Source organism: Orbicella franksi, chromosome 1 (assembly GCF_964199315.1).
Source record: "Orbicella franksi chromosome 1, jaOrbFran1.1, whole genome shotgun sequence".
Classification (NCBI taxonomy): domain Eukaryota; kingdom Metazoa; phylum Cnidaria; class Anthozoa; order Scleractinia; family Merulinidae; genus Orbicella; species Orbicella franksi.
The window spans coordinates 19,075,041-19,093,586 of NC_138145.1; the positions used below are offsets into that span (position 1 = coordinate 19,075,041).

The window sequence follows — 18,546 nt, forward strand, 5'->3', positions numbered from 1 at the left end:
CCATGAGGTCCCCGCGCCTCTTTTTATGGCAGAGCTACATTTGCGACAGAACTAGAGATAACGAATTTAAACGATTAATAACGTAATAGTTATTTCCATTTACTAATTACTAACGTTGCAAAAAAAGTTTTTAAATGACAATTTTTATGACAACTATCTGGTAAGTATACAATAGAAGTCCAAGATCTACAAAACTGCATAAAACAGAGACACTCCGAGTGCTCTGATTGGTGAAACCAATTACCATTGTCCCGGTAACCACCCAGTTACCGATAAGGCAGCACTACGTGGAAAGACAAAGAATTCCCGACTTATTTTTTTAGTCTTCTTTTGGTCTATCAGTTTATTAACACTTAGCGTTGACCACTGAAATGAAGTTTCTTGCCACCCGCAGTGGAAGTGAAGGAACTTGAGAGAAAACGAGTTTCCTCTTTCACTGGCAGGCATAATATTTCAAACGGGAATATCTTTTTATTTAACATTCACTAGAGAAATTGGTCGAAATATAATCTTGAAGATTTTTTTTCAGACAGAAATTTACACCGATTCCTGATTCCCTTACGACAAAATCCAGTTTTGTCGCATGACGAAAAATCGGAAAATCACCTGTTTGCTGGCCGGGTTCAATGCTTTCATTTTTTTCATTTTCAGTATTCTTTTATTCTTTCGATGGAAAAGCCTATATATACTAGTCGACAAAAGGATTAGATTTACAAGCTTTTTTTGAGCTCTTTCAACATCCCGAGTTGGTTCATTGCGTTAGTAAATCCTTGGAAAATGCGGTCCATTGCTTAAATATATTGAGCATGGCCATTTTGTAAAAAGCGGCATTGATATTATCAACGCTATGCTTGAAAGTTTTCAAATTTTAAAAAAAAATTCATTCTAACAAAATTGTCATTATTTTTTTCCTTTGAAAATGTACAAGTCGTTATGCTTCATGCGTCTTTTTCTTTTTATAGAAAAAAGGGTTCCATATCAGCTTTTTGAGGTATACGTTTTCATGCTTGATTTGTTACATGTTACGATAAAAGCTTACTGTAGCAACCAGCACAAAAGACGTCTATTTAACAGTAAAATCACACATTTGTAAAAATGGAATTAATCCGAAAACTCGAAATACGAAGGCAAGGAATTGTTTTCCATCAGGCACACGTTTCACATTTCGGACGCCTTTTCGAGCTCGTCACCGGTCTCCAAAACAAGCACAGTTTGACCTTTATTTTCCTGTTCCTTACAAACACCATCATCGGGCACCATTGCAGATTCCTTCTTTTCAGTTTCCTCTTCATCACCTTGAACCGTTATGTCCACCTGGTTGGCTTTCAACTTCTTGATGGAAGCACTGCTCCGCAAAGATACTTTACTTCCGAAATCACCATCGTTGCCATTGTCGTTGGTGAGGTTTTCGTTATCGACCCAAGACATTTTCGGTTGGCTGCCAAACATATTCTTCTCGACATCAGATCTTCTCAAGGATCCTCCACGTTTATCTTGTGAGCCTAGCTTTGTCATGCCAAATTCAGAATAAATGGGGTTGCTTGCAGCGCCAAATTCATTCAGATCTTCATATGGAGAGAGAACCACTGGTTGTGGTAGGTCTCTGTAGAGACCATCATCACCTGTGGCAAATCCTTGGGTATTGTCGTACCCTGGATTCTCAAACGCTGCAACGCGTGGGCCAGGACCAGGAACATTTGAATTCTTTTTGTATGAAAATGGAAGACTGGGAATTTTTACCCTGTTGAGATGAAAAAATTTTCGATAGTCAAACTTGAAATTTGTTGCTTATACCAAGGCAATGAATTTATTTGTTCCTCTTGTGCTTGCGATCGATTACGCTTGTGTCGTTTCTGTCCATTCTTAGCAGGCGCGGATCCATACCGCTTTCCACCATTTTACAGAAATCGGTCAAATACTTTAGAATGACTCAGAAACCCTACTTATCCTAACACTATGCAATAATATGTAATTACTAAATAAGTATTTTTTAGCATGGGGTCTTAGGGTACCAATTCATTGTTATTGAAGAAATTCTCTGTTGAAAATACTTGTCTGTCTACTAACGCTAACTGCTAGTGGAAAACCGAGCTTTTCAATGACGAGATAAAAAAAAAGAGAGAAAGCGGTTTGACCCTTACTCAAGGGTCAGAAATCAAACTCTCCCCTGAAGTGATAGAGAGTAGACTAAAGAACTGTTTTTACCTGAAATACCAGACTGCCAATGCTATAACCATGATGATAATAACAAGCACAGCCACGACAACACCACCGATAACTCCCCCATTACTGCCTCCTGTGCTGGCAGCCACTTCACCCGGGACTCCCGGTGCCTGGGTAGTTGTTCCAGGTGTTTTTGTTACTTCTGGCGTTGTTTGTGTTATCGTTGTTGTCTTTTCACTGTTCGGCGTTGTTTTTGTTGTCGGTCCGGGAAATTTTGGTGTAATGTTTATTATCGTTCCATTGAGTCCTTGATTAATTTCCTCAGCCGACTCGAGTAATATTTGAGTGAGTTTTTCATTTGAGATAACAACATAGGAACCGTCAGGCATAGTTTTAACAATAGCCAACTCTACTTGAAGGTTTTCGTCGACTGGCTTGGGTTCCGTTACTATGATGTCTTCCGATGTGAAAGTCATCTGATTTATCGCTCGTTTTCTCCTTGTGCCCCTGTAGAAATGCGAAAGAAAGGTTAGAGCTCAAAGACCTCAAAGAATCAAAATCTTCATTAATATCAGTTTGACTCGAAAGCTATGACTGTGTGTCTCCGTACTCAGTAATCTCTCTGTAATACAGTGGTTAGAACACTCGGCCAGTTTTCTGGGGCATGAAATTTTTTCTGAAGTTTTGGCTATACATGATTTGTTTTTGGTGGGCAATAGCTTGGTGCAAGTCCTTTTTAAACGTCAATATTTGATGGATTCTGAATAAATAGAATGATAAATGTCACCTCTTGAAAAGGGGAAATATCAAAAATAACATGTGACTAATATAGCATGGTATACTTACTCTGAGAGTGGTACTGGACATCTGTTACTTTCACCTTCGCAAAAACTGTTCAAGATTTTGACGATGATGTCCGTCAGTTCCGTTATATTCAACTGAGAAAAAAGGAAAGATTATCACTGTAAAGGTAAATGTTTGCACAAATGACTTGCATGTTCGTGAAAACCCGCATAGAATACCATTATAGTATATTCAGTTTATTTAACCAAGTCCGAAGTTTAGTTTATAACAAAAGTTGACTTGAGATGGACCCCAACTAAGGGAGAAAGAAAGACAGTCCAAAAGCCACTTGGCTGGCGGAGGACGGTGTTGAAAGGGCTGAAGTGTCTCTCATGGGGCAAAGACCAGGCCAGAGCACGGGACAGGGGTCAGTCGCGGGGTATGATTGCAGTCTCATGTACCAGCAGGGAAGAACAGGGCTAGTAAGTAAAGTGCGCTTAGTTATAGGCAACCAGGCATCCATTAACAAAGTCTGAAGAATAAACCAGCTTATTTGCAGGGATATATATTTTTTAAAGTTTTAAATGTTTTAAAAGTCTTTTTAGAAGATGTCGACTTTTCTTTCAATGCGGTACACTGTTCGAGACGAAGGTTCTCAAGATATTTAAACTACTCTATTTAGCAAAGGCTTTGTCGGCACCTTGACCTGTAAAGTACGTCACTTAACTTCTTCCGTCTTCCCTCTTAGGCAACGCTTAATCTTCATTTTTGAACATAACTATCTTAATTTAAACAAAAAACGTAACACAGACGACTAAAAAAATACAACCTCATAAACAAAAATACGACATTCACCTGCCCGCATATTGCAAGTCATTTCTGTTTACATGTCCCCAACGAGAGAGGAAAGAAGAGAGAAGAAAACGATTGTATATTTACCTGATTGCCTGGTATCTGTATTACAATAACAACAGTTCCACCACCTGAAAAATAAGTAAGGTGGAAAGTTACTTGTACAGTTTCGAAAGCGGTTAAAATTATCACAGGCCAGTTTTTATGCAGTTTAACTAGAATGGTCTCAGTCAATTCAGAGCAAATGTCGCAGAAGCCCAGCATCACAGTGTAGCACTTTTAAGATTATTAATAATATAATTAAATAAAAACTCACTATAGTTTATTGAGCAGTGCTGGCCATGGAAATACTGTATGCACACACACGTGTAGCTGGGACCATCCATTTGGCAGCTGCCTCCGTTCTCGCATGGGTCGTTTGTGGAGCAGTAATCAGTAACAGGAGTAGTAGTCGCAGAAATCGAATTGACGAAAGATGTGGTGGCGGGGACCGGTTTTGTGGGCGAAGAATAAACTTTTGAAGGAGTAGAAGAAATGGCCATGCTGAGGTACGGCGTAGGAAGACTAGAGTAGGCGGAAGCCGAACTTATTGAAGATGAGCTTGAAACAGAGACCGATGAAGTAACTGTTGTCTGGCATGGCCCTCCAGGGCAGACGCATCTGTAACCTGGCGGGTTTATTAAACAAAGGTGGGAGCAACCACCATTGTCTTGTGCACATGAATGGTTGGAGGCTGAAAGAAATTTAAAAAATGGTGAACGTGAAAAGCTATTTTAATTTTCTCAACATCTTTCAAAGAATAAGCATGTAAATGTAAATGTAAATCTTATTCTTAGTGGTCATGCACTAATTATACAAGCACTAAGCTTAGCTAGTTTACGGGCATGCCACTGAGACAAAAGAAACAAATATTATGTTACTAACATAGTTAAAAATCCCAACTGCATTACAACAGCTTTAAGTGCATTATTTAGGGAACATGCAGCGAGAAGGTAAATGTCTCCTTCACAGAGCTTAAAAAAGTTGATTAGCACATGAATAAATCGAGGGGGGAGAGAAGGGGAACAACCTATACATTTATAATTAACTACATGTGCATTGGAAGGCTTCAGCCATGAAGGGTAAATTTTTCAGGTAGGTGCTGCATAAAAGGGCAGGGAATTCTGTTGTTCAAGTATGGCAAACGACAGGGAAAACTGTAATGTAGGCATCAAAAGAGCTTTCAGAATATCTCGAACAGACGCACCCAACGGCTGATTCATCCGGCTATTCAGCATTGTAAGGATTACTCAAATGTACATTTTAGAAAAGGGATACGGTACGTATTGTATATATATGAAATGGGTAACAATTTTATGGAGGGAAAATCATCTTTTATGTCAAAATTAGTTTATAACAGTGTAAAAGTTTGGTTCTCGACAAAGTCTCCCCCTTTAGAACCCGTTGAGTAATTAAACCAGAAAAACTAATCGAATTCGTCGAACCCAAATCAAATTTAACACAGGCAGAATTCTTGATTGCAGATTAATACCGCTATTAGTAACCATGACATTACCCTAGGACACCTAATCCATTTTATTATTAGTGTTCCATTGTGCCTCTATACCTGGTGACTCGCTGATTCTAGCATCGTGAGCGTATAATCCTGTGGGGTGCGAAAGAAGATCTACAACCTGACGAATAGGGCTGGTAAAAGTGACGTTGTTAACATCAGCCTTGTATATGGCTCCACTAAACATCGCTGCTCCAACACCAGTCCAGTAAAGAGTTCCGTTGAACAAGGTGAGACCAACCGGTCCACGAGGGTTTCCAGAAAGCACTGAATGAGTCTTGTAACTGGCAAGGTCAAGATACTTGACCAGGTTATTACTTTCGTCTGAAAAGTACAGTCGTTTTTTAACTTTGTCTAGTGATATGTCAAGTGTAGTTCTTCTAATGGAGGTCACATTCACCAAGATTACGACGTTTCTACCATCCATATCTGCGCGCCGTATTTGAGAACTGACACCAGTTAAGGTATAGTAGATATGTCTGAAAAGTAACGAAAGCAAAAGAAATTTGAATAGTATTGGTATTTTGTATGTTTCTTTCTCTTCCAAATGCATCTTCGGGGAAACCAAAATACTTCTTAAGGGAGCTCAATCACAGCAGTTTGAGTTATTTTGGCAACGTTCAGAATTACCTTTAAATTGAGGAAAACCTGAAAAAAGTAGTTTTCTGAGATAGAAAAACACCAAGAGATAATAGTAAACCATGAAGGAACAAGGATGATTAAGGATGGAGAAGATTAACAGGCATTACCAACGACGAACGTGAAAAATTTAGGCTAAACGTTTCAATATGTGCAAACCGTGACGTTGCTCCTGTAACAGAACTTCTTACCCTGCTTCGCTATCTAGAGCAATTCCATGGCACGCCTCTGAGGAGTTGATAAGCAGCATCTGATATGAACCGTCAAGCCTTGACACTTTGATGCCATCTTGGTCAGCTATGTACAGATTCTGGCCGATGTAGTCTATAGCAATACCTGCCGGATGGGTCAATCCTGAAGCTATAATCTGCCTAGAACTTCCATTTAGATGGGCACGAATGATGGATCCTGATTGTTCTGTCCAGTATGCCATTTGGCCCTTGCCGTGAAACGTTACTGCCAATGGTTTGTTCGTCTGTATTGCAAGAGGTAATCCTTTCTCTGGAAGGTCTGTGTCAAGTGGGATGTGATATAGTAAACTCCGTCCAGACCCACAAGCCAGAATAAAACTGTTTGATTCTGAAAAGAACAAAGAGATTTTGTTATTGCGTATGTTTTTCTAACAATAACAACTAAGGAAAAACCTCGGGTTACTAGTGTGTTCTCATTAACAACCAGTCTAGCACATATTCAAAACATAGCTTCATTACTAGCTCTTCCAAGATATCTTGCTCCTGAAATTGCCCCCTTTCTTTTTCAAAGTCGATCCAAGCTGCTGCATTGATGCATAACTAGTATTATGGCAAAAAAAAGTAATTTGACGACTCCTAATCCGATAAGGTATACGTGAGCGGCGGGCAGGAAACTGTAGAAATGAACGTTTGTTTACCCTTAGAAGTGATTTAGCTCAGCTGCTAATGGAGCCGAGCATCCAAACTCGAATATTTCAATTTTGAAAACATAACATTTGTATGAGTTCTATGGCTGACAAATTTTTCCTACCATTAGACACTGGCTTACCAAAATGTGCTGCTTCGCTCTCACAGATAACAGAAGCATCTTCATGATGATCACAACTGTCTACATTCCAACCCTGGTGTCCACACTGAGGAAGGGAGGTCTCATTACCTCGGCAGTTAACGCTACCGAGCCAAATTTTGCCATTCCCTCGGCCAAAGAATGCTTTTCCAGGAGCTCGTAAAGCTCTTGAGTAATTCAGCATTCTGCATACGACGTCTGCATCGTTGATATCCCAGTGGTCATCGCAAACCGTTCCCCATTCACCGTCATGAAATATTTCCACACGCCCTTCACTTTCTCTAGCTCCATTTGCGAGTCTCACAATTTGAGCTTTAATGAAAAGAGAAAATATATATATAATCATTATCTTTCTCTGGTACGAATTTGATACCAATATGTAATGCTTTGAAGGTCCTTTGAAGGGATCAATAACGCTTTACCCTCTTAGTCAATTGCCCAAGAACAATCAAAACAAAAACATCATTTACAAAGACTCTAATCACCCCTGTCAATCTTTCTTATTTGCAGATATTTAATTAAGAACTGAGCAGCCAAGTTGTCAAGCACACCACAGGCCTTTGTATCGAGTAGCATGCATTTTGATGTTACAAATAAACTCTATATTTTTATTGTATGTCAAGAAGAAAACACATACTCTCAATATTTTGGGCGCGGCATTACAAGTTGAAAGTGATAAAATAATAACATCTTGGAGACTATTATGTAATGGTTTGAATTAAACAGAAGAACAGACGCCAACTCAATAGAACTTTTTGCACAAAATTGAGCGAGGCATATAGATGAAACAGAAGGGGTGAATTACTTGGAGTTGCTATTGGTGTATGTTTACAAACGACTCCCACATCTTCAGTATGGCGACAGTTGTGACTTCCGAAGCCTGCATGGCGGCACTCTGCGATGCTCTCTTCATCACCAACACAATGGACATCGTCCAACCAAATCTGGGTCGCAACACCGTAGCCATTGTAGAACCCACAGCATTGTGTGCTTAAAGCTCCTTCTGTGAAGTTCAGCATTCGGCAAATGACGTTCGCTTCTTCGATTCCCCATGAATCATCACATATTGTTCCCCACGTTCCGTTCAGGTAAATTTCAACTCCACCCTGGTAATATGTGTCTCCACCGTACAATCTTACTTGAAGGTCTAGATGGGACGAAAAATTGGTTGCATGCAGTTAACATAATGATAGTAATAGTTCATTTAGTAATAATAATTCATTTATATAGCGCACCCATCCATCTCATCCATTATTTGCCCGATGCGCTTTACAAAACTATTCCTAAAAGCTACAATTTTACTCTAAGAAACTTAAAATCTAAAAAAACTAGTAAAATACCTAAAAAAGTAGAATCTAAAAATTAAAAATATGATAAAGAGTTAGTCTTAATAAATTTAGTAAAATTGAAGGTCTTGAGTTTGTTCTTAAATGATAAAACTGTGCTGGATCGACGTGTTTCCAAAGGAACAGTGTTCCAAATCTTCGGAGCGCATACAGAAAAAGCTAAATCACTATATGTTTTGGTGTTACAAGTTGGCTGCATAAGCAGGTCTTGAAAGTTCGAGCGAAGAGACCTAGTTGATTTCCTATCTGTTAGATATTGTGGGCAGAGACCACCATGATTCGTAGACAAAAAGAAGATGCTTAAACACGATCCGATGTGAGACAGGCAAACAATGAAGTTGTACTAAGGCAGGAGTAATATGGTGATATTTCCTTGCACCAGTCACATAACGAGCAGCAACAGTATTGTGCGTTATTGCTATTGTAGCAATAGTATTGTACATTCCAGGTTTCCTAGGTAGGTTCCAACATGAGTCTCAGTGACTTATAACGACCGACGAGCTCAGAGGAAAAGGTTTCTTTCTCAAATTCAATAGCTAGAAATTGCCTATGGTACTTGAAATATTCACCAAACTTTTGAATTGATCCGCAGAAGCTGAAACCCTTTGAAAGTCATTTTTGTCCCCTAAACCCCGCGATATACTCAGATCCCAAAAGAGCAATTGTTTTGACTGCCCTTTAACAACCAAACGGATACAACAGGTCGACCACGTTTATTCCTGGTCAATATTCTCATCAGCCATAGCTCTAGACCAATGAGCGCGCAAGAATTCTTGGAAATATATTTATCATGGGTTGTGTAACCTCGTCCCAGGGGTGTTATGTCATCGTGACACGTTGTTACAACGCTTCATTAGCGGGGAATTGGTATAGATATCATATTGTCTTCGTTTGTATTCATTCGAGTCATACGGCCGCTTTTTCGCCCTCTAAATTAAATACCCAATGACTAAGGCCGGCTAGTATTTTCGAGTATTGACGAATCGGGTTGTTGTAAGCTCTATACAGGTTTATTTTACAGGCTAGTATTGTTTTCTTTAAGTCGTTATCATGTAATTTTGATTGAAAGGACATGATGAAGAGGGTCATACAAGGTTAGTATTGGCACACCCCAGAAATGGTTGTTCAATACGTAATAAATTTTTTATATTCGGTTGAGCGGGGCAAATTAGAATACTGCGAGAGTTATTGCAAAGAAACGTGATAAACCAATCGGAATTCGAAGCAAAATTTCCAAACACATACCTGGGTGTGGCCCAGGAGCCAGAGTTGGTCCTGCAAAGTTAAATATATAATATCTATTATGAAAATATTCAATATCACTGTCGATTTTTGTTATTTTAGGTTAACCTGCTACGTTGTTTAATTACTGCAAGTAAAACAACATCTAAGTACTTTTTTAACATCCGACCTCATTTCAATATGCTTTTGATGTATTTAGTTCTGCGAATGAAAATATGAACTAACATCAAAGAATTAATGAAGTGATCTTCAGAGCTGCTTCGAAAAAATACATTCTAGGGAAAGCACGTAACACAAAAATCAAAAACAATAAATAAGTCGTAATAAGAGTTATTGCAGTTGAACTCAGTACCTTGAACAGGAGCCGTAGACTCTCTCCAACAGACAACACTAGCGTCATCTGAATGGTCGCAATTATTTTGACCCCATCCACTGTGTCGACAAGCGGCAATTGTGGACTCGTCACCTCGACATTTGACATTGTCTAACAGGATGGGCATGGATGCTGATCCTTCGCCAAAAAGCGCATTCCGTGGTGCAAACTCGGCACCTGAATAGTTCAGCATTCGGCAGATGACGTGTGCTTCGGCTATTCCCCAGTAGTCATCACATATTGTTCCCCACTGGCCATTATAAAGTACTTCAACACGACCCCTGCTGGCCAATGAGGAGCCCACGAGACGCACTTGGACGTCTGAAATGTCACAAAAGGCACACCGAAAAAAGCATAATTATGATTAAGATTTACATGCAATTCTTTTGCACAGTCGGTTTACTAAACCTCCTGTTGGCGGACACTTCGCTATGGTACATGCCACACACTACCTTTTTTAGCTCCCATAATTAAACAACTCTCCTAAGCGGACACAAAGTCATGATCCAAACAACACACACTAAATTGTTAACTTTTCGTAGGCGAATAGACCATTTTACAGTTGTCTGCTCAGTGACTTGGCCTTTGTATGGCAGCGAGGCTAGAGTTGACCTTGTTTTGATAAGTTGATAAAATAAGTTGTTCTGATGCTAACTAGGTGCATTTACATGACAAAAGCAGTGAGGTCTGTATCAAAACAAGGTCAACTCTAGCCTCGCTGCCACACAAAGGCCAGGTCACTGAGCAGACAACTGTAAAATGGTCTATTCCCCTCTTCAACGGGTACTTAGTCACGATTCCTTGCAAATGTATACACTAACTTTTAAAGTTCGACTGAATTACTTCCTAACACAGTACTTATAGTTTATAATTGGGTTTGTAAAGCCACTGCCCAGTCAAGCAGAGAGACAGTCAAGATAAATGAAAATAAACGCTGGCACGGTTTAAAGGTCAACGTATGAGATTCTTTGAATTTGAGAAAATTGAAACAAAATGTTTCCAAGATTTTCTAGTCTGGTTTATATAATACATATATATAACTAAATAATTGACAAATTCGTACTCCTTAAAGAGACCGAGAGATTTTTCAGTGAAGCCACTTAGGTATTAATCGCCGCGTACTGACCTGGAAGCGGTGGTGCCTGTGTCGCAAGTGCCGAGCCTAGACAAAGAGATATGATATGATAATTAATTGATCATTATAGTACATGGTATCGCGACTCCATGTCTCCTTCTTGTATCTCTTTTAAGAGCCGTACATTATTAAAAATATGCTATAACAAAACTTCGAACTCATGAAATGAAGTAGTGTACAACATTGAAAATTGGTCATATATAACCAAAAGTCAAATCAGTCATTTTAGGAAAGGTTGTAACCATTTTCTGTCTCTTTGTTCTCTTATTTCCTAAGTAGTATAGTTATGTTTACCGTTAGCACAAGTCGTTCCGTCGTCATTCAAGTCGACGCCTTGAGGGCATGCGCACTTCCTTCCTCTCCCTGGAGTTAACAAACATAGATGGCTGCAGTTTCCATTGTTTACTGCGCATGGCTGGTCAACGGCTGGGGAGAGACAAGAATTCAAATTTATATTTTCACCTAAACAAGAAATGGAAAACCTTCAAGTAATTTGCACAATTCTGTTGGCCACATAACGAACAGATAACGAATACAGTCACATCCTGGTCCAATTTGGAGATATATTGAATTGAAAGATTCCTCTGAGTGCCAAATTTTAGCACTCCTTGGATTTTATTTATAAAATTATTTCCAAATTAGACAGCATTTAGTGATTTACACTTTTGTAATGAAATTATAATGGCATACCCATAGGCTGCGTTGATAGGTCTGAAATCGTTACTCCGAGCACGATGTATGGAGACAAATTTTGACGAGTGTTCACAGTGGGAGATGAAGACTTAAAATTGAACCACGACACTCCTTGTAAATTCTGATCAGCCCAGTAGAAATTGCTTTGAAAGATTGCCAAGTCAAACGGATAGAAAACCGGGTGAAGATATCCTAAGCCTTGATATGCACTCCCGTCGATTCCAATTGATCCGATAAAGGTGTAAAAAAGGTGAATATCGGTCCAGTACACTCGATTCTCACTGTGATCGATGATAACGTAAAGAGGCAATCCATGAAACGTTGTGAACAACTCTTGATGATTTTCCCCTGTCAAATCTGCGCGCATTATTTTTGGTGCAGTGTTATTGTGGTCCGCCCAAACAACGTATCTGTGGAAAAATAAACAAATGTGAGAATATTTTGGGCACGAGGGCACCTGATTGGCGTAGAGCATCTTAGAAGTATACAACTATTCAGCTATGCCCATGGTCTTTACAGCATTTGTTTTAACTGGAGAATAACAGTGACTAACTTAACATCATGTTATTAAGTGGATACAAGAAATATCCTGTTTAATACCATTCTCAGTAATAAATAAAACTGTAGCAAAGCATTTTGAGTATCTCAGGTTTCATCCGTTTCATATAATTCAACGGAAGTTCGTTCTATAATTCACTTCCATTCTCCTCAGTCTAATTTTGTCATCAATGATGCATAATGCAATAAAAGTCTTGCAGAAACATGCGTTTCGAAAGAGACACTCAAACTGTTATACTTTTGTTGATCTTAGAGGGTAATCTTGGCCAAGCTACAGGCCATGTCAACTAACCCATTCCCTGGATCAACTGCAATTCCCATCGGCGACTCCACGTCTTTTGTTATCAGGGTCCGTCTGGAACTGCCATTTAATTTCGCTACCTCTATCCTCTCGAAGATTAAATCTGTCCAGTAGATCAAGCCGCTCTCCCATTCAACAGCTATGGAGTAAACTTCTCCAATGTTATCTTTTATGATGACTTTAACTTCTCCGGAAGTCAGGTTCATTCTGTTTATAGTCCAGGCCTGGGTGTCGCTCCAGTAGATCATCCTATTCCGCACGTCAATGTCAATGGCTGTTCCTTCTGCAAGATTGGAGACAACCGTCTGGAAGGTGGGGTTTGGTTGATTCAAAGAGTCGACAGCGGCACATTTTATGGTATGGTCATCAACGAAGTAGAGACTGGGATCATTCTGACAGCAGAGTACACCTATGAACACAACAGAAGTCAGCAATCCAGCAGATTAGCAATTCCGTCAGTCAATCAGTCAGTCAGTCAGTCAGCCCGTCAGTCAGTCAGTCAGTCAGTCAGTCAGTCAGTGAACCAGTTAGTCAGTGAGTGAGTCAGTGAGTCAGTGAGTCAGTGAGTCAGTGAGTCAGTGAGTCAGTCAGTCAGTCAACTAGTCATTCAGTCATGCAGTCAGTCAGTCGGTCAGTCAAGTCAGTCAGATGGTCAGTCAAATTTCAAAACATTGCTAAATTAAATCGGGGCATACCCTTTATTCCTCCAATGCTAAGTTATCGTTCTGAACTTAAGACAGAACTAATTGTTGAGCTTATCAAGAACGCGGGCGAACGTCAGCTATCATCAGAAAAAGGTATTTAGGTGTTTTTTTCATCTTGGCCTTCTACCTCCCTTACTTTCATAAATGAAAACGTACATCAAATGTACTAAATAAGGTTAGTTTCTGAACTTTCTTTTTTAATAAACATACGAGACGTTGGCATTCGAATTTAGTAAATAATGATAGTGTATTAACTGCCACTTCTCTTACGCAAACCGCTGTGAAATAAAACGATGAAATGGAAAGCTGTCAAGCGGTTGAGCATATTATTTTGAATCTTTTTATTATTATGCATCTTTTTATCATTGCTCTGAAGCCAATGAATTGGCAGCATATGACGAGACCCTTCAAATGCCATTCACTTGAAATTCCTGTTTCTTTAATAGAGCTATTTCGCTATTTTATGCTTTAATTGAAGTCCAAGACATTTTTTTTTATAGTGAGAAGGCGCTTTTAACTGCATTTATTTCCCTCACGGTATTTAGTTGAAGCAAATAAGTTTTCGACCCCTAATGCAAGATTAACCAATTTGCGTTATTTTCTCGCGGTATAGCTTGCAAATGTTAATGAGTAAGTGTCCTACGTCTCCCCTAGGGTACAATTTCCCTGTTTTCGTGATCAAAGCAGCAGCTCAGTAAAAATAAAAATAAATAAAAATTAATAAACGCATTAGACTAACAAATTTCTTTAGTTCTACACAGAAATCACTCGAAAGCGTATCATGACCAGGAAAGTACTACACGTCACTTTGGAATGCAAAGTAGTTCCAATATTGATTGTGAACAGTTCCATTGTGTTGTTGGTGTTTCCTTTGGCCTGTTTACGTCAATCGCTTCATGTTAATCGCAATTAAGTGTCAATAGACTCCACATTCCGTGCATTCCGTGAGGCCCATATACATACTTAACTGATTTCTAAACAAGTAATTATAAAGTGTTTTTATTTTACATCACGCGACTTAATGAAAGTCAACGCCTAGTTGCTGTGAAGCAGGGATAGAGAAGTTCATTTGGACCTTTTCCAGTAAATTCAGCACGCATTTGATTCAGTCAGAGCTTTTATATTGAAAGCAACATTATAACATAGCGCGCGCGCTAGTCCTTCCTAATTCCTACTGAACCATCATGAACGAAATCTCTATATACGCACGACTGTGCGTACTGTATATAACAAGGGGTTACGAATGGTAAATGTGAGACTTTGCGAGACGACGGGATTAGCGTTTTTCTTTGCGAGCCAGAGACATTTTGATTTTTTCAATTGCGAGACCGAGACTTTAACGTGTTTTGAATGCGAACTCAAGATGTTCAGGTTCTAAGATGTTGTGATGTCATTTAACTTTACTAAGAAAAAAAAAAATAAACAAATCGGCACTTCGCGACTTTCTTAGCCTTGAAAAAAATCGAGACTACGAGACAGCTTTGTGAGAAAAATAGCGACTGCGAGACGCACATAACCGCTAAAAAACAAGACTGTGAGACCCGTGAAATTCGGCGAAAATTTTGCGACCCACGGTTTTTGAAGGACCATTCGCCACCCCTATAACATGACGTGTGCATTTTCAATTTAGCTGCAAAGTTTCCGTCGAGTTTAATGCAAGTTCCTTTTGAAGTTTCGGCAATGTGAAGATTATTTTGAACAATCCAAACCCTGCTTCGAGCCTTTGACTTTTGCCAAGCTAAGATGTTTTACTTAAACTTGAGTATTTTAACTTGGTCTTCATTTTCTTTCAGCATTTTTGACTTTGTTTGCCTACATTTTCATTATAGTTAATTCGAAGAAGCGAATTTTTCATTGACAATCAGTTAGAAACCAGGTTAAGCGTTTTCGTTCAACTGTTGCTCAACTGATTGTGGCGTATTAGGATCACAAATAAAACATGTTTTAGCGCCCAATATGTTGTCGCTATGTCATAAAAGAATTGGTTCATGCTTTTAGCTGTGCGTATTCGAGTTATGGATCAACTTAGGAAGTTTGGAGAGCACTCAAGAAGCTAGAATTGCTCTCGGTTATCGCCTCTAGCAACTCTTACTCTTCTTTCGTGCTCTCCAAACTTCCCGCGTGCATCAATAACTCGATATACGCACGCTAAGCATGAACGAATTCTTTACTGTTAAATTCGCAAACTGGTGCTTCCAATTTCTCCAATATTTGTCAGTCTAATACCTTTTCTGATCGATTCTCCATCATATTACGTGATTGATTCATTGTTGTTGTTGATGTATCAGAGCGATATTTGCCAAGGTTACGAAATAACACAAATATTGTCCCGAAAAATAAAGTTATTATCTCATCTTATCTTATCTTATGTTATCTTATATGATGCTGTTTAAGGTCCTCTTCGAATGGTTTGATTTTTTGTTTTGACGCGCCGGGTTGCATGAACTCCTTAACCAGCTGCAATGTTCAATGCGATTCACTGGTCAATTGAAACTAATATCGATATCGCCTTTTTATGACGAAAATATCACCTTGCTTGATTGTAAGACGTGCGCACATGCCCTGATACACACCCTCTGCTCATATTATCACAAACTTTAGCAAAATCTCAGATGACGCTGAAATTGCAGCTGTTTGCAGCGCGAGAGCTGCAATCTGTTGCCGTGAAAATGGCGTTAAAAATCGCACCAAAAGTCGCCCGTGTAAATGTGCCTTAACATGGAATGTCACATGAAGTTCAATTAACTATCCTAACTGAAACACTGAGCTGAAAAACGAAACTGACCATCTTAAAAGGCTACAATAATCTGTCAAAACACCCGTTATATTTTTGTTTTAACCTCTGCTGTGCCACACTACTGAACAAGTTTTATGTTTTTCGGCCTCGCAAAACAACAGACCACAAAAAGCTTCTCAATTGATATTCAAATATTTATATCGTGAGCAGGTTAACCTAAAGTTTGCGGTTTTTAGTTATCATCATTACTGAGTGTGCACTCATAATAGCGGATGTAATTATAACATGTCAAAACATGCAAATTTTGACTCTCTAGCCCGCGGCTTTTATGACGTATTTGTATTTACAAACAATACTGGCACCAAAACATAACACAAAACCGAATGAATCAGCACATTTATCAGGTTCTATCACTTAAACATTTCCCCAGTTCGTTTTGGTAAATTTTACCAGCGCTTACAACCATTTTTTAAGGCTTTTTGTGATTTGCGATTAACATTTTAATAAGGCACTTTTTCCGTGTCTAAATAAATAACTCGAGTTCCCCAACGGAATTAAATTTTATCATTTTCATAATGAAAAAAAACTTTAAGAGAATCATCAGCGGTTCATGCTTAAAGAAACGACTTTAGAGAATAACAGATCTATCAAACTCGAGTTCAAGGTTTCACTCTTAATTCACTGAAATTAAATCAGTTAAGTTTTCATATAAATATGTATCTTACACAAAAATGACTGAACGTTTGTCGGACCCTTGCGACAGCCCTTCAAATTTACTGCGTATTCGAAAGAGCTACAGTTTTTGTACTTATTTCTTTTCAATTAAGAGCTCTCCTTTTTTGCGACCACTCGATCGTGCTCCCCAGAAATACCGGGCAGTTATCATGCTGTATGCCAGCCTGTTTGCCGAACTATGCTCACGATATTCGCTTATCACATGCAAAACTTCAAACGCTGTTTTAGATAAAGTTCTTGACCACAGCCAGAATATTAGACTGCAAGGTCTAACAACAAAAGTAGTAGTAAAGAACATGAATAAAGAGTCACAACTAAACTAACCTGCTATGTTCCAGGTGACAAGAACATAGAATGTTAAAGCCACCAACACGCGATAAACGTAGGAAAAAGAACTCTGCATGGTTGTACTCTTTTCCCGTTTCTGCCGCGAAGGTGCTATGGAAACAGAAAATCGTTCAGCGTAAGTGCTCTATAATTTTTTCGTGATCCTTAATTTATTCCACAGTTGTGCGCACAAGACGTCAGTTCATAACAAAAAATAATACAAATGATACTAACGATTCGCTCAAAATATTAGAGAAACGTTGAAAAGTTCTTGAGTCAGGCTTCAATTATTGTAGTTACCTTGGTATCGTTGAAATACTCTTCAGTGCTCTGCCTCTGTCTTCTCGTGGCAGCTTACGTAATGTTCCTACCAACTCTGCAGCTGTTCAGGTTCAACTTTCCGTATATGTATGCGTACCAATCAACAATATTGAAACCTTTGTTATGCAAAATAATCACAAACGTATGCAAAATTACCAAAATTTAATTGTCTCTTACGTAACATTATCTTTGTCAGGTTTCACGAAAAATATAACAGTAAAATAAGTGATTATGGGTTAGGGTTAGGGTTATTGCAAATTACTTCAGGTTTACTGATAATATTCTCATTGCCCCCGCTTCTCTGCAACTGAGAATAATTTTATTTTTTGATGAATTGGTTTGTCAGCAACTCTCAGTGTAATATTTTGCTTCAGTCTGACCTATTTTCCTTGGAGAGCTAGAAAAAAATTACAAAACAAAAAGTTGAGTAAAGCAGGACGGAGACATCTGTGTGCGAAACAACCAATAACAAGTCAAGTGATGGGTTGTATTGTACTTGTAGCCATGAGTATAAATTGAACAGTGATAAGGAAAAAACAGCCCCTTTTGTCCTAAAAAAAGAGAAAATTTGTTTGTTATGTTAACAACCAAACGTACAGATATCGACAGAAAGGAAGCTTCCAAACAATGACACAATGGGGACAATATTGACGTTATTTAACTGACTGTTTCAATTTTGCTTTCAGTTGCCATTTGCGCACGACCTGTCTTTGTAGCAACAAGCCGATTGGCTAATCTTGTCACGCTTGGAAAATTGCAGCCACGGATATGAAAATCAAAATAGTATCCCGCAGAAACCAAAAGTAGACACGATGACGGGGCAAACTTGTCAAAGAACAAAACACCAAATTAAAGACTGCGGCGTAGGATCAAAAGTATGCAGATTTCTTCAGAGATTAGGCGAAGTTAAACTCAAGTAAAATAGAGGATACACTAAAGATTCCAAAGCTATTTTCAAGCATAAGGAACCCGTGTCTTCATTAACGACGCAAAGAAGCAAGATTCACTTTGGGAAGAGGTTAGCTGATAACTATAGCAAAAAGCACT

General features: G+C 38.8%; 1 protein-coding gene across 2 annotated transcripts; it reads right to left on the minus strand.

Annotated features, from left to right (window-relative positions):
- Window positions 1-87: 87 nt before the first annotated feature.
- LOC145495180 (uncharacterized) lies at window positions 88-18,053 on the minus strand. 2 transcript variants are annotated; one of them, XM_081474762.1, is made up of 17 exons: window positions 17,479-18,053; window positions 17,176-17,289; window positions 12,667-13,084; window positions 11,814-12,226; window positions 11,418-11,549; window positions 11,115-11,150; window positions 9,968-10,309; window positions 9,619-9,648; window positions 7,833-8,174; window positions 7,010-7,339; window positions 6,181-6,568; window positions 5,405-5,829; window positions 4,115-4,531; window positions 3,886-3,929; window positions 3,010-3,101; window positions 2,206-2,670; window positions 88-1,741 (listed from the first exon to the last, which is right to left on the minus strand). In XM_081474762.1, exons 2-17 carry the CDS (start codon window positions 17,252-17,254, stop codon window positions 1,159-1,161), a joined length of 4,536 nt encoding a protein of 1,511 aa, XP_081330888.1. In that variant the 5' UTR covers window positions 17,255-17,289; window positions 17,479-18,053; the 3' UTR covers window positions 88-1,158. The 2 variants fall into 2 exon arrangements, with proteins under 2 accessions (XP_081330888.1, XP_081330897.1); XM_081474771.1 differs by having other exon boundaries at window positions 17,413-18,053.
- Window positions 18,054-18,546: the final 493 nt, after the last annotated feature.

Coding starts and splice junctions, on each gene's coding strand:
- LOC145495180 (XM_081474762.1), bottom strand. CDS start 17,254: ATGCAGAGTTCTTTTTCCTACGTTTATCGCGTGTTGGTGGCTTTAACA. Junction 13,085..17,175: donor TGTCACCTGGAACATAGCAG/GTTAGTTTAGTT, acceptor TTGTGTTCATAG/GTGTACTCTGCTGTCAGAAT. Junction 1,742..2,205: donor TTGGCAGTCTGGTATTTCAG/GTAAAAACAGTT, acceptor TCATCTCAACAG/GGTAAAAATTCCCAGTCTTC.